Source organism: Camelus dromedarius, chromosome 21 (genome assembly GCF_036321535.1).
Source record: "Camelus dromedarius isolate mCamDro1 chromosome 21, mCamDro1.pat, whole genome shotgun sequence".
Taxonomy (NCBI): domain Eukaryota; kingdom Metazoa; phylum Chordata; class Mammalia; order Artiodactyla; family Camelidae; genus Camelus; species Camelus dromedarius.
This window is the reverse complement of record NC_087456.1, coordinates 34514617-34530222: the sequence shown is the minus strand read 5'-3', so window position 1 is coordinate 34530222 and position 15606 is coordinate 34514617. Positions and strand designations below refer to the sequence as shown.

General features: G+C 46.7%; 1 protein-coding gene across 3 annotated transcripts in view; it reads left to right on the top strand.

Moving 5' to 3' along the window:
• The window catches only part of DENND1B (DENN domain containing 1B), a 206821-nt gene extending 193126 nt beyond the window's left edge, over positions 1–13695 (top strand). For all 3 annotated transcript variants that reach the window (XM_064477293.1, XM_031438344.2, XM_064477292.1), the window contains 3 exons: positions 4714–4793; positions 5751–5967; positions 7666–13695. In XM_064477293.1, the coding sequence (XP_064333363.1) occupies positions 4714–4793; positions 5751–5967; positions 7666–8151 (783 nt within the window). In that variant the 3' untranslated portion in view covers positions 8152–13695. The remainder of the gene's footprint in view (positions 1–4713; positions 4794–5750; positions 5968–7665) is intronic.
• The last annotated feature ends 1911 nt before the right edge of the window (positions 13696–15606 follow it).

Below are 15606 nucleotides of genomic sequence, written 5' to 3'. Positions count from 1 at the left end.
TGAAACAGGTGAGACGTGGCTGCTGCCCACTTTGAAGGCCTCTACAGAGGGTAGCTTCTGGTAGGTCCTCCAGGGACGGGACCTCTCCTGAAGGAAAACAACAGTTGCCAGTCGGGGTCTGTCCCCTGCCTCTGCCCGCCCCCACTCTCTCACCTCGCACTCTTCCCTACCAGGTCTCTGATCTCCCCACTTCTGTAACCCTCCATAGATTGAAACCCATCCAGCCTTTTGCTGTCTTAGCATGTCTCTGCCATCTAGTGATGACAAGGAGAACTGCAAAATTAACGGGCCCTTGAATAACCCCGTGCACTGACTCGGGCTCCAACCCACAGGGCACCAGCAGCGTCTTTGAGTCCATTGAGCTTGCTCTGACCGTCCCACCACAGGACCTTTGCACATCTTGTTTCCTCTTCTCATCTTCTTGCCTACTACCCTCCAGTGCTCGACTCAAATGTGCCTCAGGGAAAGCCTTCCCTTGACCTCCCTGAGCAGGTCAGACTCCTCATAGTAATCATAGTTCAGTACAAGTTGCTGCAGTTGTAACTTTATGCTTGTTTTATGATTATTCGATTTAATTCACGTTTTGTTTACTAGACCATGATCTTCCTCGGGGCACGGAGCCCTGTTCTTGGCCATCATCGCACTGGCACTTAGCCCAGTGCCTGGCACAAAAGGCATTTCTTTAATCTTTGTTGAATAAATGAACGCCCTACTCCTCTGTGCCTCGTGGGTACTGGAAGGGCCGATATCAGTCAGCTTAAAACTGTCTTCTTTGTGTGATTTTTTTTTTATCAGTTTTTAAGTTCACCTGAGTACTCAACAGAAACTACCTGCTATGTATGGAGATATTCATTTATTCAGGAAACACTAACTGCCTACTTTAAAGCAAAATTTTGTCTTAAAGGGTAGAATTATAACTCCCCTATTTGATCTGGTTCATTGGCTGATGAGGAAACCAGTGAGCTGTAAAAAAACTGGTGCAAAGGAGAGTCCAGAGAGCAGCACCCCGGACAGGCGGGCGTGCTGAGCGTGCGCTGACCACGCCGACGCTGTCGGTGTCCACGCCGTGGTAACTGCGTCTCCACTGGGCAAAACTCGCTTGCATCTCTGCAGAGAAGCATTTGCATTACCATCAGTCCTCAGTTACCTTCTGTCTGTACAGGGTTATAAATAGTGAGTGTGGATGGTGCGGCCCTCCCAGCCTCAGCTCATCCTGCAGAGGAGTGCTGGACCGCACCCACATTCCTCAGAGAGGAAACCAGCCATTTGGGGCCCATTTCACTGTCTTTCACAATTTTCCTGACAGTCTCCCCACTTGTGGTCATCATGATCTCAAAGATGATTCCTGATCACAAAAAGCAGGCTGCTGTGATTGGGTCTGGCCTGATTATTTACATGGAGCAGCAAGAACGTCAGTTAACTGTGTACAGTACTTGAGTTTGCTTTGTGAACTGAGAGGAAGGCAAGCGGGGAGCACTTGAGTCAGGAAATGAAGGATAACTAGAAAAAGAGGGGAGAAGCCAGGGAGAGGGAGGTTCTACTGGACACACAGCACGTGGGAAGGGCAGGGCAGAGGCCGGTGAGCGGAGGGCGGTGTGATGATGCTGGAGCGAACGCCTGGCAGCAGCTGAGGTTCTCAGAGAGGCTGCCTTGGCCAGGTCCCTCCGGGCTGAGTAAGGCCTGTGAGGTGGAGCAGAGCACTGTCAAGCTTGCCTCTGAAAAGATCTCAGCTTAGGGACTGTCGCAGCAGATGGGAGAGGCTCAGGGCGTGGGCAGTTACAGATCATCACGTGAGAGTAGCTGTGTAGTGGCAGGGACAATGGGGACAGGAGGAGGGATGAGTGTAAGAGGGGAGATTTCAGGCAGGGGAATCAGTCCGTGCAAAGGTCCTGTGGTGGCACAAATGAGGGCAGGTATCAGCAGTGCAGGCGGACCGTGGCAACACCTCGGGCGTCAGAGCAGCGGACCCAGGAGCCAGGTGGGCAGACGCAGTGCTGGACTGCACAGCCCAGGAACGAAGAGCATCAGCAAGGCATTTGTCCTTCTGTTTTCCTCCAACAAATTTTTATGGAAAGCCTCTGCCTGCTGTGGCTGTGCATGCCCTGAAAGTGGGGCTGCGGCTGGTCTCTCTGAATTTTTCTCTGAATTTTTAGCATTTTTGGTGGTAGATCTGGACCGTGTTTGGCTGGGAGTGTCCTTAATGCCAGGAAGTTTCACCTTTATCTTGAAGGGAACTCAGGCTTTTAATCAATCCAGGGAGTAAAAGGATCAGATACGAGGTTTTAAAAAAGTAACACATTGCAGAACGTTCTGACAAATGTATATTTAGGTTTTAAAAATAAAATTTGATGCTGGTGCGTCGAAGGATGGAGAGAGATCCTCTTGATTGATTTTAGTTGTGTTCTGTTCCATGTATGTTGTAAGATGTTTGGGTGGTTGAAGTGGTTGTGTTTCATTTGGCAGAAACAGCATGTGTGCATTTTTGAGAGTTGTTTGTCTAAGTAAGGTATTACTTAAGGGCCTTTATGAATCTCCAGGTCAGGTCTGATTACTGTTATCAAATCCACTAAAGTAACAGACCAAAGGAAAACCAGTGCGGGACCAAGGACCAAGATACGTACAATGTCACTTTTTTCTTTTTCTGTAATTTCGTTATTAACTAAAATACCTTCATTTCCTAAAATGTTGATCAGTTTTAAAATGTCAGAACTTGAAAAGCTTGAATTTGAGAATTAAAAGAGGCTGATTGCTAGTTTTACGGACACTCAGACAGTGTCGTTAGCGTCTGACTGTTAGCGCTTCCTCGGGATTGGAGGTGGCGGGAACCAGTGTTACAGTCTTGTTTCTTGTGGCAATAAATTTAAGAAACCTGGTGATTAGTATCCTGATCAAGAAGAAAGGAAAAAGTCTTCCCCCTTTTTCATAAAAATGTATGGAGAAAACCTCCAAACATTTCAAAATACAGAAAAGAGAAAAGCTCACATAACGGCAGACACGCGGGCAATGGGAGGCACCTGTGACGTCAGCCTGTGTTCCAGGCGCCTGTGTCATGTCCCGTCCTTTAGCTCAATTCTGAAAGAATATTTATAGGGCTTTTTTTTTTTTTAATGGAAATCAACTTATTTTTTCTTCTCATTTTTTTCATCGTGTTGACTGCCTTTAGCTCTCTCTCTTAATCTATTTCGTGATCACTTTTTTTTAAAAAGCCCCTGTTCCCAAGTGTGAGCCGTATTATAACTGTCCTGGTGCCTAGTTTAGGGAGTTCTGGCTAATAATTTATGTTGAAAGTGTTCATTGGGCCTTAGAAACATTCCCGTCGTACACCTCTTACTGTGAGATTTCTGCCCAGATCTGAAACAGGATAGTGTATTTTTTCTGAATACATATAATATACAGATTCAGTCCACTGGCATCTGCAACTGTTAATCCTTATAGAAAAGGCACGTGGAAAAGTGAAGATGTGCACTGCTTTGCGAAAAGCTATAGTCATGTCAAAAATGTATATATATTTTTAATTTTATTGTGTGTGTTGAGATTATTTTTCTATTTCTTAGTCGTTTATATTTTAGTTTTGGTGCAGAATTTTGGTAATGACCTATCTGTGGTGTCCGGATCCGGGTAAAGGTGTCCCCTTACTGGCTGTGCACGACACGCCCTGAGGAGCACACAGTCTGGTCTCCGCAGTCCGAGCTCACTTGCTCCGGTTCCCCATACACTTCTGTGCGTGAAATTGTGACCAGGTCTTTTGCCTGGGCCGTGTGTTCTGGGCAATTCTTGCCAAAAACAGAGGGAAAAACCCAGAAACTTAATCTAACCAAGCTTCCAGATGGAATTGCCAGTCTAGAGGAAATGGGGGTAAAATAACATGGAAAAGGACACAAATGGCGTCGAGGAAGGAGGAGGTGGGACGGGTTGTCCTCAGACCTGAAAGGTGTGTCGACTAAATAGAGTGCAACCTTGCTGAGACTCTGGTCCAAATCAACCAACGAAAATATTTTGGGGTGTAATAAGGGAATGTAAGGTATTGAAGAGTGATTATTAATTTGTTATGTATGATGATGATATTTTGGTTGTGCTGAAATACCTTTCTGTTAAAGATACTTAGTGAAGTATTTACAGGTGAAATGATGGGCTGTCTAGAATTTAATTCAGTGCCTTGCTGTTCAGTGTGTGACATCCAGATCCACCAGCACCAACCTCACCTAAGAGCTTGTTAGAAATGCAGAAACTCAGAACCACTATGGAGCCAGAAACTACATTTTTACCAGTCTCCGAGAGATGCAGATGTGCGTTAAGGATTGAGAAGCATTGCTTTAAAATACCTGACGGGAGGGAGAGTGTGGGTGGGGGTTAAAAAAAAACAAAATTGCGAATACTGCTTATTATTGAAACGAGGGGATGAGTGGCGGGGTGGAGTGAGTGACTTTAAGTCAGGTGTTCCTAGCTCGGGAACTGACAGACCCAGTGACTGTGTGTGTTTTCTGTCCAGTGATGTGGTTTTTGTTTATTGGTTTGAGGTGCAAGTAAGGGTTGAGATACAGATTTGCCTGGTACCGTCCCCTTCTTCCTGCCCAGCTGGCCAACTTACGGGGCGGTGTTCAAAACCCTGAGTGCATATATCTTAGTATTCCTCCCACATCAAATTGTTCCCTAAAATGTTTGGAAGAGACTGACTTTAACCGCTAACGCCAGCGTGTCAATCCCTCTCTCCAGCCGCGCTTAAGAAGGACCCTCAAGAGCCTCGATGGTGCTCTGTGTGAGGATGACGGTGATGACATCGAGAGGGCGAGCAAGTAAGACGCGGGCGTGGCGTGCTGTTAAGGGCGCGAGTCCTGGGCCGCAAGAGGTGTTTCAAGGCGCGTGCGCCCTGACAGGCCACGTTTGGCCCCCTTGCGGTCTTCAGCGAGAGGGACCGGTGCTTGCTGGAATATCACAGGGGATAGATCTTGAGATGGGAAAGCAAGATGGACCGGACGTGTCTTGTTCCTGGGAAGCTCGAAGGCCTGCAGAAGTATCTGGGCCAGTGGCGAAGGGGGAATAGGCGCCCCGCCGCCTCCTGGAGAGGGTGGGTGCCGTATGGGGCAGTGACAACGCGCAACCGCGACAGCTCGGATCCAGGCGGGGAGGGGCTCAAGTCTGTGGTGACACCAGAAGGGAACACTTACTGCAAAGTTTTAAAAATTAATCGTAACATAAAATAAGGGAAATAATAACGGTATATGTTGAACTTTCTAAACAATTTTAAGATATCTGGGGATGACAAAATTGACATTCTTTTTCTCCCCGTTGAATGTATCTTTGTTTATATAAAGAAATATGCATTCTCTAAAATGAGTGAATAAACAAATAAAAGGAAAACCATATAAAAATACTGAAAGTGAATTTGGACAGGAGCAAACTTTCCAGGTGTTCCGTCTGAAATTTCCAAGCCCAGTGTCCCCAGTCCCACAGACCCAGACTGTGTGACGAGCCTGTTGTGTGTCCGCAGCGAGAAGGTGCCATACCCTTTGGTTTCTTTGTTCTCAGCGCACCTGCTCTCAAAAACTGCAGTATCCGGGTCGGTGCACCCGTCACTAGGGAGACTTGGGCCGCGAACCGGTGATCCGAGCTCTGCTCCTCCACAGCAGCGGCCGTGGGTGTGCAGAGCCTCTCCTTAGGTGAAGGGAGTCGGGGAGAGGCGCTTGGGTGTGGCGTGCCTGGGTGTGGCGTGCCCGGCCGTGTGACTGCTGGTGCCCCTCGTTTCCCTCCAGGTTGTCTTCTGAAGATGGTGAGGAAGCGTCTCCCTACTTTTACGAAAGTGACGACTCCCTTGAGATGAGAGCGAAGGCCCCGTACTCGGGCGAGATGGACTTGCTGGGCGAGATCCTCGACACGCTGAGCACCCACAGCTCGGACCAGGGGAAGCTGGCGGCGGCCAGAAGCTTGGACTTCTTCAGGTCGATGGACGATATTGAGTACCAGCCCACGGTGCGTTGATGTTTCGGCCGCTAAAATTAAGTGCAAACTTTCTCCCCCTTCCTGGGGTTGCCAGATGTTACATCTTAGTTGGTAGGAGTCAAACTCCAATGTCAAAACTTCAGAAGTATGATGAAAGTTAGCCACCAAGGATTATTCCTAGCAGCAAAATTCCAGTATTTTCCCTTCATTTATCCAGTGCTGGTGGTTATTGCCGTTAATTGAAATTCTTTTGTCAAGCAGCAATATTCTCTTACAACCTAATTTTATAGTTGTCTTTTCTGGAGGACTTCCAAACGTGAAGTGTTCCCACTTTTTCCCTGTATTTTCTGGGTCTTGAAAAACTTTTAAGAAATGTATTTATTGAAGTGATGTTTCTTTGTATTGCTTCAGAAATGAGCAGAGTTTTAATTTAAATAGGTTGAACTGGATGCTTTAAAAACAGGAGAGAAAGAAGTTTAAGTGATTTCAACCCTGTTTGATTATAATAATTTGGGAACTTGGCATTGATAATATGATATAGTTTTTGCCTATTTGGTTTTTCCTGGTTTTTTTTTTTTTTTTTGCAACTCCATTTTATTTTATTCTACTTTTCAGATTTTTTGGGTAGTATAATGACAATTAAAAATGTATATGTTTAAGGGGTACAATTTGATGTTTTCATACACATACACACTGAAACGGTGACCACAGTCATGCTGATTGATGTGTTCATTGCCTCACAGCTTCCTTTCCTTTTTATTTCCTCTTCTCTTCTCTTCCTTTCCTTTGTTTCTTTTTTCTTTTCTTTTCTTTCCTTTTCTCTTTTCTTTTCAGTGAGAACACTTAAGGTCTATTCTCTTAGCAAATTTCAAGTATACAATACAGTATTGTTAACTGTAGTCACCATGCTGTAATTGGATCTCCAGAACTTTTCCTGCTTTTCCAGAACCCTCCAGCATCTCCCCATTTCTCCTACCCCTCCACCCCTGGCCCCTGGTTACCATCATTCTACTCTCTGCATCTATGAGTTTGACTATTTTAGATTCCATGTACAAGGAAGGCCATGCAGTATGTGCCTTTCTGTGTCTGGCTTATTTCACGGAGCATGTCTTCCAGGTTGATCTGTACTGTCACAAATGGCAGGATATCCTCCTTTTTTGTAGCTGAGTAATATTCCATCTTGCATATTCTCCACGTTTTCTTTATCCATTCATCCATCAGTGACATTTAGGTTGTTTCCATAGCTTCACCGTTGTGAATAATGCAATGAACATGCAGCTGTATCTTCAAGATACTGATTTTATTTTCTTTGGATATGTACCTACAAGTGTGTGTGTGTATATTTTCTTGGCTGGATTATAAATCCATATATATCTTTCATATATGTATATATCAGCTGATTTCCATAGTGGCTGCACCCATTTACATTCCCACCAACGGTGTGCAAGGACTTCCTTTCCTCCACGTCCTCCACCATCACTTGTAATCGAGTCTGAGTTTTACAGGTGACAGTTGCAAAGACGTGGAAGCCAGTGTCCCTCTCACTTCTTTGCTGTTAACAGAGCCGGGGGAGGTGTTCAGAGATGACGTTGGTGCTGCGCGCCTGCTGGGAGGGACCTAACCAGCCTTGGGAGAGACGAGTAGTGATTTCCAAGTAGAAAAAAAATATATTGCCTAAGTAATGCTCTCAGCGTGTTAAATTTTTTCTGAATATGTTCCTTCCCTCAGAGTAAGTCCAGCGCCCCAAGCGAGAGCAGCCTAGGCCCACTCTGCAGTGGCTCAGGGGACCAGGCTGAGTGGCACCTGGGGCAGGACGACAGTGCCCTGCACGGCAGGCACCTGCCCCCCTCGCCCAGGAAGCGGCTGTCCTCAGGTGCGGCGACCGAGTCCCTGTTCATCCTGAAGGAGGAGAGCAGGGAAACACCGGGGAAGCCGGCTCCGCCGTCGGGGCCCGCTGTGCAGCTGGCCTCGCCCGAGACCGCCACCGCGGAGAGCAGGGACACACTAAGCCAGCCTCCCGATGACCCGCTGGAGCCCAGCCTCGGACGGCGCTCTTCCACCTTTGTTCCTTGGGAGAAAGAAGGGAGAGGAGCCGAGGATGCGGCAGAAGGTGCCGGACTGCTCCAGGAAGTGGTGTCCCTGTGTCACATCACATCTGCCTTCCAGCAGGACCTCAACATTTCAGAAGGAAAAACAGGTGGAAACCAAGCCTGAATCAGCAGTGAGAGTCGGACACTTGACGCAGCGCCGCCGGAGGTGTGGGAGGCCCCAGGGTAAATCTGCATCGCCAGCAGTGCTGTGCGGGAATGACCGCCCTCACTGCTGCCTGCAAGTTACCTGTCCTTTGGAGCGTTCACTGCCCCACCTCGTTCCCCTTGTGTGTAGATTAGCCCTTAATTCTTAAATGTAAAGCTAATTGTTCCATGTGGTCTTGAATCAGGTACTAGTTTGTACGTATGTTGGAAGTATATACTGAACACATGATTTCCCAGTATTTGGTGCTTAATGCCACCTCGCTTGTTTAAGCTAGTCTGCGTGTGTGACCCTTGCACATAACCAGTAGCTCCTGCACTAACCTGGTCGAACGTGAACTGGCCGAGATCTCAAAACCTCTCAGAACTAGCCTGAAACTGCTGAGAGTGTCAACCCACTCATTGCCTTAATCTTAAGCCTATACATTAAGCATACTTACATAATTTATGGAAATACATACAAATTTTGAAAGATAAGTTATAAGTGTTCTGCAGAGCAATAATGCCTTTTTCTAGTCATTGAGTCAAGGACAAAAAATTCATTTTTTCGAAGTTAAAAAGCTCTCTTGTGGACACTGCAGCCATGTTTTCCAAAATACGTAAAGGTACACACTTACCTGTCACTCAGTGAAGTATATGAAGTGCTGAATTACAATGTGAAATTAATGACTTCTGTTTACAGATGACACTTTAAATTTTTTCACCGTCCCTCTGCTTGCCTTTGCTAAGTAAGAATCACTCCCAGAAAGCCAAATGCAACATGAACTGTCCTGATAAAAAAAAAAGTTCCTATCTTTTTTTTCCCTTAACTAATAATTCTCTATCAGAATGCTTTATATCATCTCAAATTTACTTCTTAAAATAATTGACTGTCTGTTTTGGAGGTTTGGGATTTGTAGGAAGAGTGGAGAGAGCCCGGAGTCCCTCTGCAGCCCCTGCCGTGTCCCTGTGTGGACCTTGCCAGTGCGGGGCGCTTCGCAACTCACGAGCTGCGCCTTCTGCACATGTCCCTGCGTTTTCCCGAGCGCCCCCTTTCTGCCCCGGGACCCCACGTCCCATTTGGTTGTCACGTCTCCGTAGGCTCCTCTCGGCTCTGACAGCTTCCCGGACGTTCCTCGTGCCCGACGACCTTGACAGTTCCGGAGGGTCCTGGCGGGGGAGTTGTGGCTCCTCTGTTGGAATCTGGCGGGTGTTCTTCTCACTGGGATGACGGGTGTTGGGGGGGGTGCTGCAGAAGAGCGCAGCTTCAGCCACCGTGTCGCGGGCACGCGCCGCCCCCCCCGCTGTGGGACGGTGGCGGCGCCCTTGGCCGCCCGCCGGGCGGGGTCTGCCGGTGCCCCGCGTCCTGGCCTGGCTTTGGAGGGACGTCACTGCGCGCGGCCCCCGCACCGGCTCGCGCCGCTGTCCCGCCGGGGCCTTGTGCTGCCGCCTTCGAAACTGACCTGGGAGGGACTCGCGCCCCGATTGCTCCGCGATTGGCCGGGTGGGCAGGAATCGTCAGCGAGAACGGCGTCTTGTTAGTGTGTTCCGGGCACAGACTCTGCACATCCCCAGCCATGAGTATTTTTTTAAATTGTTATTTTAGGAAGGGTGTTTGAGAAACCATTTGAGAACCCCCGTCAAGACTGTATAAAATATTTGCTGAAGTCAGAATTTAGTTTTCAGTTTAAAAAAGTCCTGGAAGGGGTTTTGTTAAAAACATTGCTTAAAAATAAGGTAAAGAAAATGGCCAAGTCTTTCTTTTTTTAAAGTACATTCCAGAATCTGAATGGGTATGTTTTATTTGGGACAGTTATTCGTTCGTGTTTATGAAGGAAGACAAATCTTGTTTTCCTTATAAGGATGGACTTTGTATATATTAAAAAAATTTTTAATCCTCTTTTTAACATGAAAGTAAAACTCGAGGTTCTTGTCAGATTTTGCCTTTATATGCTCATTACAAAATTCCATTTTGCTTTATTGAAGTATGTAAAACAGAAGTTCATTTATCAGAAGGGCTGTTTTAAATGAGAAGGAAAATCTGTCACTCTGGTTGTTAATCTGCTGAGCAAATGTTCGTCATACTTTTTGAAAAGAATGTACAGCAGCCCTTTAATATGAATACTGGAATGAGATATTCTTTTTCTTCAGAATTCGTGGTCTGAAGGATGGGATAATTGTGAGTGTAGCAGAGGCAAAATCTGGGTTTTAGTCCATTTCCTGAATAAGCTTCACGGCCTCAGAAGCGGGAGCTCTTTCTCTGCCTTCCCGCCACGTCCCCAGACACCTGGGGGCGCTGCTGTGCGCGTGAGAGGGCAGCCACCGACACGTGCACTTGTGTCGGGCTGTTCTAAACTGGACGCGTGCCTTATTTTACCACACTAAGTCAGCTGTTCGATTCCACGTTGAAAACAAAAAGTCTACATGTGATTCCTGGAAAACAACACAAAAGACTAGTAGCAAGTATTAGTATTTCCAACCATTCCCGTTCTGAGTCTTCAAAGTCTGATCTTAAACGAGCCTTCCCAGGACCGCGGTGAATGCGGGGAGAATGAAGTGCAAGCGAGTTCTGGAGGATAAGTATCATCTTAGTTTCTCCTGGGTTCCTACTTTCTGTTGTAACTAAACCAAGCATTTGTATATTCCCCTGCTGTTTGAATTCCTCCCCTGCCCCACCTCGAAGGACTACACCTGTTCTCTGACAGAATCGCATAAATGAGCAAGACCTTTGGCTCCGGTCCGCGGTCTCTCTGTGGCCTCCACACAGAGTCACGATTCTCCCTGAATCTCACTCTGACTTTTATCTTTTTCCCTTAGATGTTGCACCCGTGGTATTTCAGGGGCTAAAGAGTATGTGTGGATTTAGGAGCTCTTCTTTGTTAGGTGAGAGTGTTGTTAAGCGGTTTATTTTAATGGTTACGTACTTAGCCTATTTTAGAAAGACACCACGATATAGCATGATTACTCTTCTGATTCAAAATTAAAAGCTCATTCATTTGCGAAATAGTGCTTGACTCTCTGCCCAGTCCCAGGCAAGGCACTGTGACTGCAGACGCCGGGACGCAAAGGAATTGACCTAGTCCCTGCTCTGAAGGAACCAATTAAAAGGAAAAAGAATTGCAAATCTCTGTTAATGATAATGATAATATATTTTGCTTGAAAGTTATTCAGCCAAGATTCTATCACCAAAAAGAAGTCTTTTAAAACTGCTTAATCTGAAACATGCTCTGAGTACAGAACCATTGTAGCATTTCTGATTTCGTTCACTCTCTTCCTCTGTTCTACGAAGTACAGTAATGCTGCTATCTGGGACGCCTGCTTTTAAAGGACAGATCCAGAGACTCTTAGAAATGAAGTGTTCTTGTTTATCTGATTGGTCCCACGCTGCTCAGCCGAACCAGGTGGCCAGGCTCCTTTGCTCGGCTTAGGGCCCTTCCGGGGGAGCGGAGTGGGGTGAGTGGATGCGTGTGGGTGGGAACCTAGTCTTTACCATCTTTATCTTGGTAACAGCATTCTCTAGAAACAGTTCCCCACCCCAGACTAAAACCGTGTGTGACAGTGATGTGGTTAGATTCTGTGCTCACATCCTCATCAACAGGGCCCAGGAGCTTACAGATTAGTTGTTTCTGAAATCAGGTGGAGAAGCAGACTGCTGATCAAGAGGACAAAACTGTGACTATTCTCATTCGTCGATCATACTTTTCTCGAAAATCTGGATTTTCAGGAAAAGATTATTTCCATGAAGAAATTTTCTAATGTGAATTCCATTTTGTTTAGCATTAAAGATATGGATTCTGGGTAGATATTTGTAGATCAGAATATAAATTTAAGAATGTAAAATGAATACCCAGAGCTAATTCCCCCAAAGCACTTCTTATGATAGGAAATGGGTTTTACAGACTGTGTCAGCGTTGACATCTTTCCTGTGTCGGGCCCAGGAACTTGTCAGCGTCTGTTTCTTAAAGCTTGTTGTTTTGAGCAAATCAGTTAATATTGTGATTTGGTCAACATAGAGAATTATATGTATTTAGAAAGAAGCATATTTAATTTTGAGAATAATAGGATTTTGTGCAATATTTTTTTCTTGCATAATTTAGTTCATATAAACATGCACATCTGCTTTTCCAGCAGGTGCCTTAAGGTCAAGTTTTTTCAGTATTTGTGTAATACTGTATGTAGCAATGTTCTATGTGATTTTAGAAAAAAAGTATTCTTTATACTATCGGCAGGAGAAATGTTTTTGTTTATTTAAAATAATTATGAATTATGAATATTGCATTATTATATCACGACTAACTGCCTCAGCAGCAATAAATATGCAATAAGAAAATCCTGAACCTTAGGTTAGCATTGACGGCACTGTTACTTCAGAAGAAATGTATATAGTCCGAAGTGCTGACTCTCATGTGTACTTTGAACCAACATTCAGTCCTGTACCACGTGCATCTCCACGGCGTTATGTGGCGATGACAAAACACGTGTCAGCTCTAAGAGCCCTTGTGGTGAGTCTTTGGTCATAAGATTTATGAAGGGCATTGCCGATACTTTTTGACTGTCTGTAAATTAAGTTAATTTTTGTATGATGTACAGTTTGTTTAACCTTAGAGCTTCTATGGATTTCTACCTTTATTATACTTGAATGAGGCAGAAAAGCACTGTGGGAAACCTGTAGCTCTGGGTGAGATACACAGACATACCAAAAAAAATCAAACAAGGTACTGAACAGCAAAGACAGCCGGATGCTTTCCATCCAGACAGCTCTGCTTTTTCAAACCGTACTTCAGTTAAGCCAAGTAACTTAAAATACACAGTCTTTTAAGAGTCACAAATGATTACCTCTTTGATGCTATAAACCTCTGAGTCTCCTCGTCTGTGTCACCCCATGTCTCAGCAGAGAGCCTTGTTGAGGTACACTGACAAATGCCCCCTTTGGTTCATTTTGTGACATCGAGGCCAGGACAGAGCTAGAACCCTATGCATGGTAAGCGCACCCATGTGTCAAGTCACCATCCCTCAGAGAGTGTCTTTTCCATATGGTTATTTTGAGAACCACTTAATAATCATATACAAAAATGAGATTTCTTGATAACCTGTTATGATTTAGTACTTAAAGCAACGCCTAAAACAGCAAATGAGTATAAACTGCACGAAACCTACAATTTAAAATGCACCAAGCGTTTTTACACAAAAGGTACATGAGAGGTTAAAATGTGAACTTTTCCAAAGCTTACTTCTCTTCAAGTGAACAACCGTTTGAAAGGACTGACCATCCAGAGCTTTGTGCTACACGTGGTGACAGGTGTCTGTGCAAAGCTCCCCGGCACCGAGACACGCTTCCTTCTTGCATCCTTGAGACTGCAGCCTAAGTCACCTCTGAAGCCGACTACTATTGGGAGGACATTGTGCATAGAAGTCTTGTTTGGGGAATTAAAAAAATATATATGCAAAAGTAAATGTTGGATGAATGACACATTACCATAAAGTGCCCAACAATGCAGGTTTAAAATAAAATTGGTCATAATCAAAACTTCCTGGTGGTGACTCTTCCTTTATGATTGGCTGGCTCTCCCCGGCAGCGTCCAGGTGAAGTGTTGTAAGGACCCCGCCACCTCGTCCCGGAGCAGGGCAAGTGCCGCAGTGTAACCTGAAGCCTGAGTCTTTCTGAGGGGTCTGCCTGAGAGCCACCCGCTCCTTCGGGTCCATCAGGCTCTGGGACCACAGGAGAGGTGAGCAGAGTGTCCCTGAGTACAGCAGAGCAGGGCTGCCCAAGCCAACACCTGTTTATGGACCTCCATGGAAGAGTCAAGGACAGACGTGAAATGTAGTCGTGTGTGTGAACAGCGCTGCAGAGGCCAGGGGTGAACGTCCTGCAGGGGCTCTGAAGGGCCGTCCAGAGCACAGGGCAGGTCTGAAAGCAGCACAGTTTCCCTTGCGTGCAGAACTTCTGGGAAGAAGATGTTGAACTTTTCTTGTTTCCATAGAGGAAGCAAAGGTCTGACTGTAAGAAAAGAGGTGTGATCCTTGGAAGCCGAAGGTTTAGCTAACTTTTACTGATCTTGATTTTTAACACTTTGCCTGCCACCTTGACAGGGGCTGGTCTCAACACCTCTCAGTGTCTCTGTCGGAGAAAGACGTCCACATCTTAATTTTATAGATGCAGATTTTAAAAGCCCCAGCTGGATTTTCCTTATGTATAAGTGAAAGAGAATGCCCTTTTTGGAGTATTATTTTATAGTGAGTCTGAGCACCTTTTTGCCTGGAAGTAACAGTGAATTACAGGACGCGTAAAAATGTAGACATTTATGGAAGATACAGTGTTAACAGCCTGAAAATGAAATAGTGTGCTGTGGGAGTTTCTAGCTGAACTAAAATCTCTCCCAAGTTCTGCTGTTGATTTGTCCTGTTACCTGATTTCCCTGAACTTTTATTTCTCTCTGTGTAAAACAGAAGTGTCTGTTCTTAGGATGAATTAGGAATATTGAGAAACTTCCGTCTGCATCGCAGCTGCCACACACAGCCGGTGCTCTGTATCCACGCGTCCACAGCCACAGATCCAACCAACCCAGATCGAAAATGTTTGTCTGTTTTTTATTCTAAATTCCAGAGCGTTCCAGTTTTTACAGTTTCAGGTCTTACGTTTAGATCTTTGATCCATTTCCTTTGTTGGGAGTGGGCAGGGGCAGGTCCCAGGGGGGCGGGCTGTGGGTTCAGGGCTCCCAGGGCGGCTGCCTGTCCGCTGCGGGGTGAGGCTGGGTCCTGGGGCTGCTGCTGGTCCCCTGGTAGGCAAGGCTGGTTCCCAGGGGTCCTGGGGCGGGCGTTGGCCAGCTGGTAGGCAGGGCCAGGCTCCAGGGGTTCCCAGGGCTGCTGCTGATCTGCTAATGGGTGGAGCTGGGTCCTGCGGGAAGCTGGTGGGTCCTGGAGCTGGTGCCGGCTCACTGGTTGGCTGGGCCAGGGACCAGACAGTCCCGGGGCTGGTGTTGGCCGGCGGACGATGGGTATGGCTGTGTCCCCGTGAGGCTGGAAGCTTGGCCTGGGGCATCCTGGAACTGGTGCTGACTGGCGGGTGGACAGGGCCGCGTCCTGGCGCTGACGGCTGGAGGGAGGACTCCAGAACCGCACTTGCCTCCACCTGAGTCTTGACGGGAGAATCCGCTCCCCAAAGTGGCTCCGCTGGCATCCGTGTCCCCAGGGTGTCTCAGTGGCCTCCCGCCTCTCTGGGAGGCTCTCCGGGACCAGAAAGCGGGTCTAATCCAGGCGCCTTTCAAATGGCTGCTTCCACGCAGCGTCTCAGAGCAGGCGAGCTTGTGAGCGTATGCCTTGAGAGTGGCTCCTCTCAGTCTCCCAGCACAAGCCAGCCGGCCTTCAAGGCCGGGCGTGTTGGGGGCTCATCTCCCCGATGCAGCAGTCCCAGCCGGGGAGACCTGCGTGGGGCTCAGAC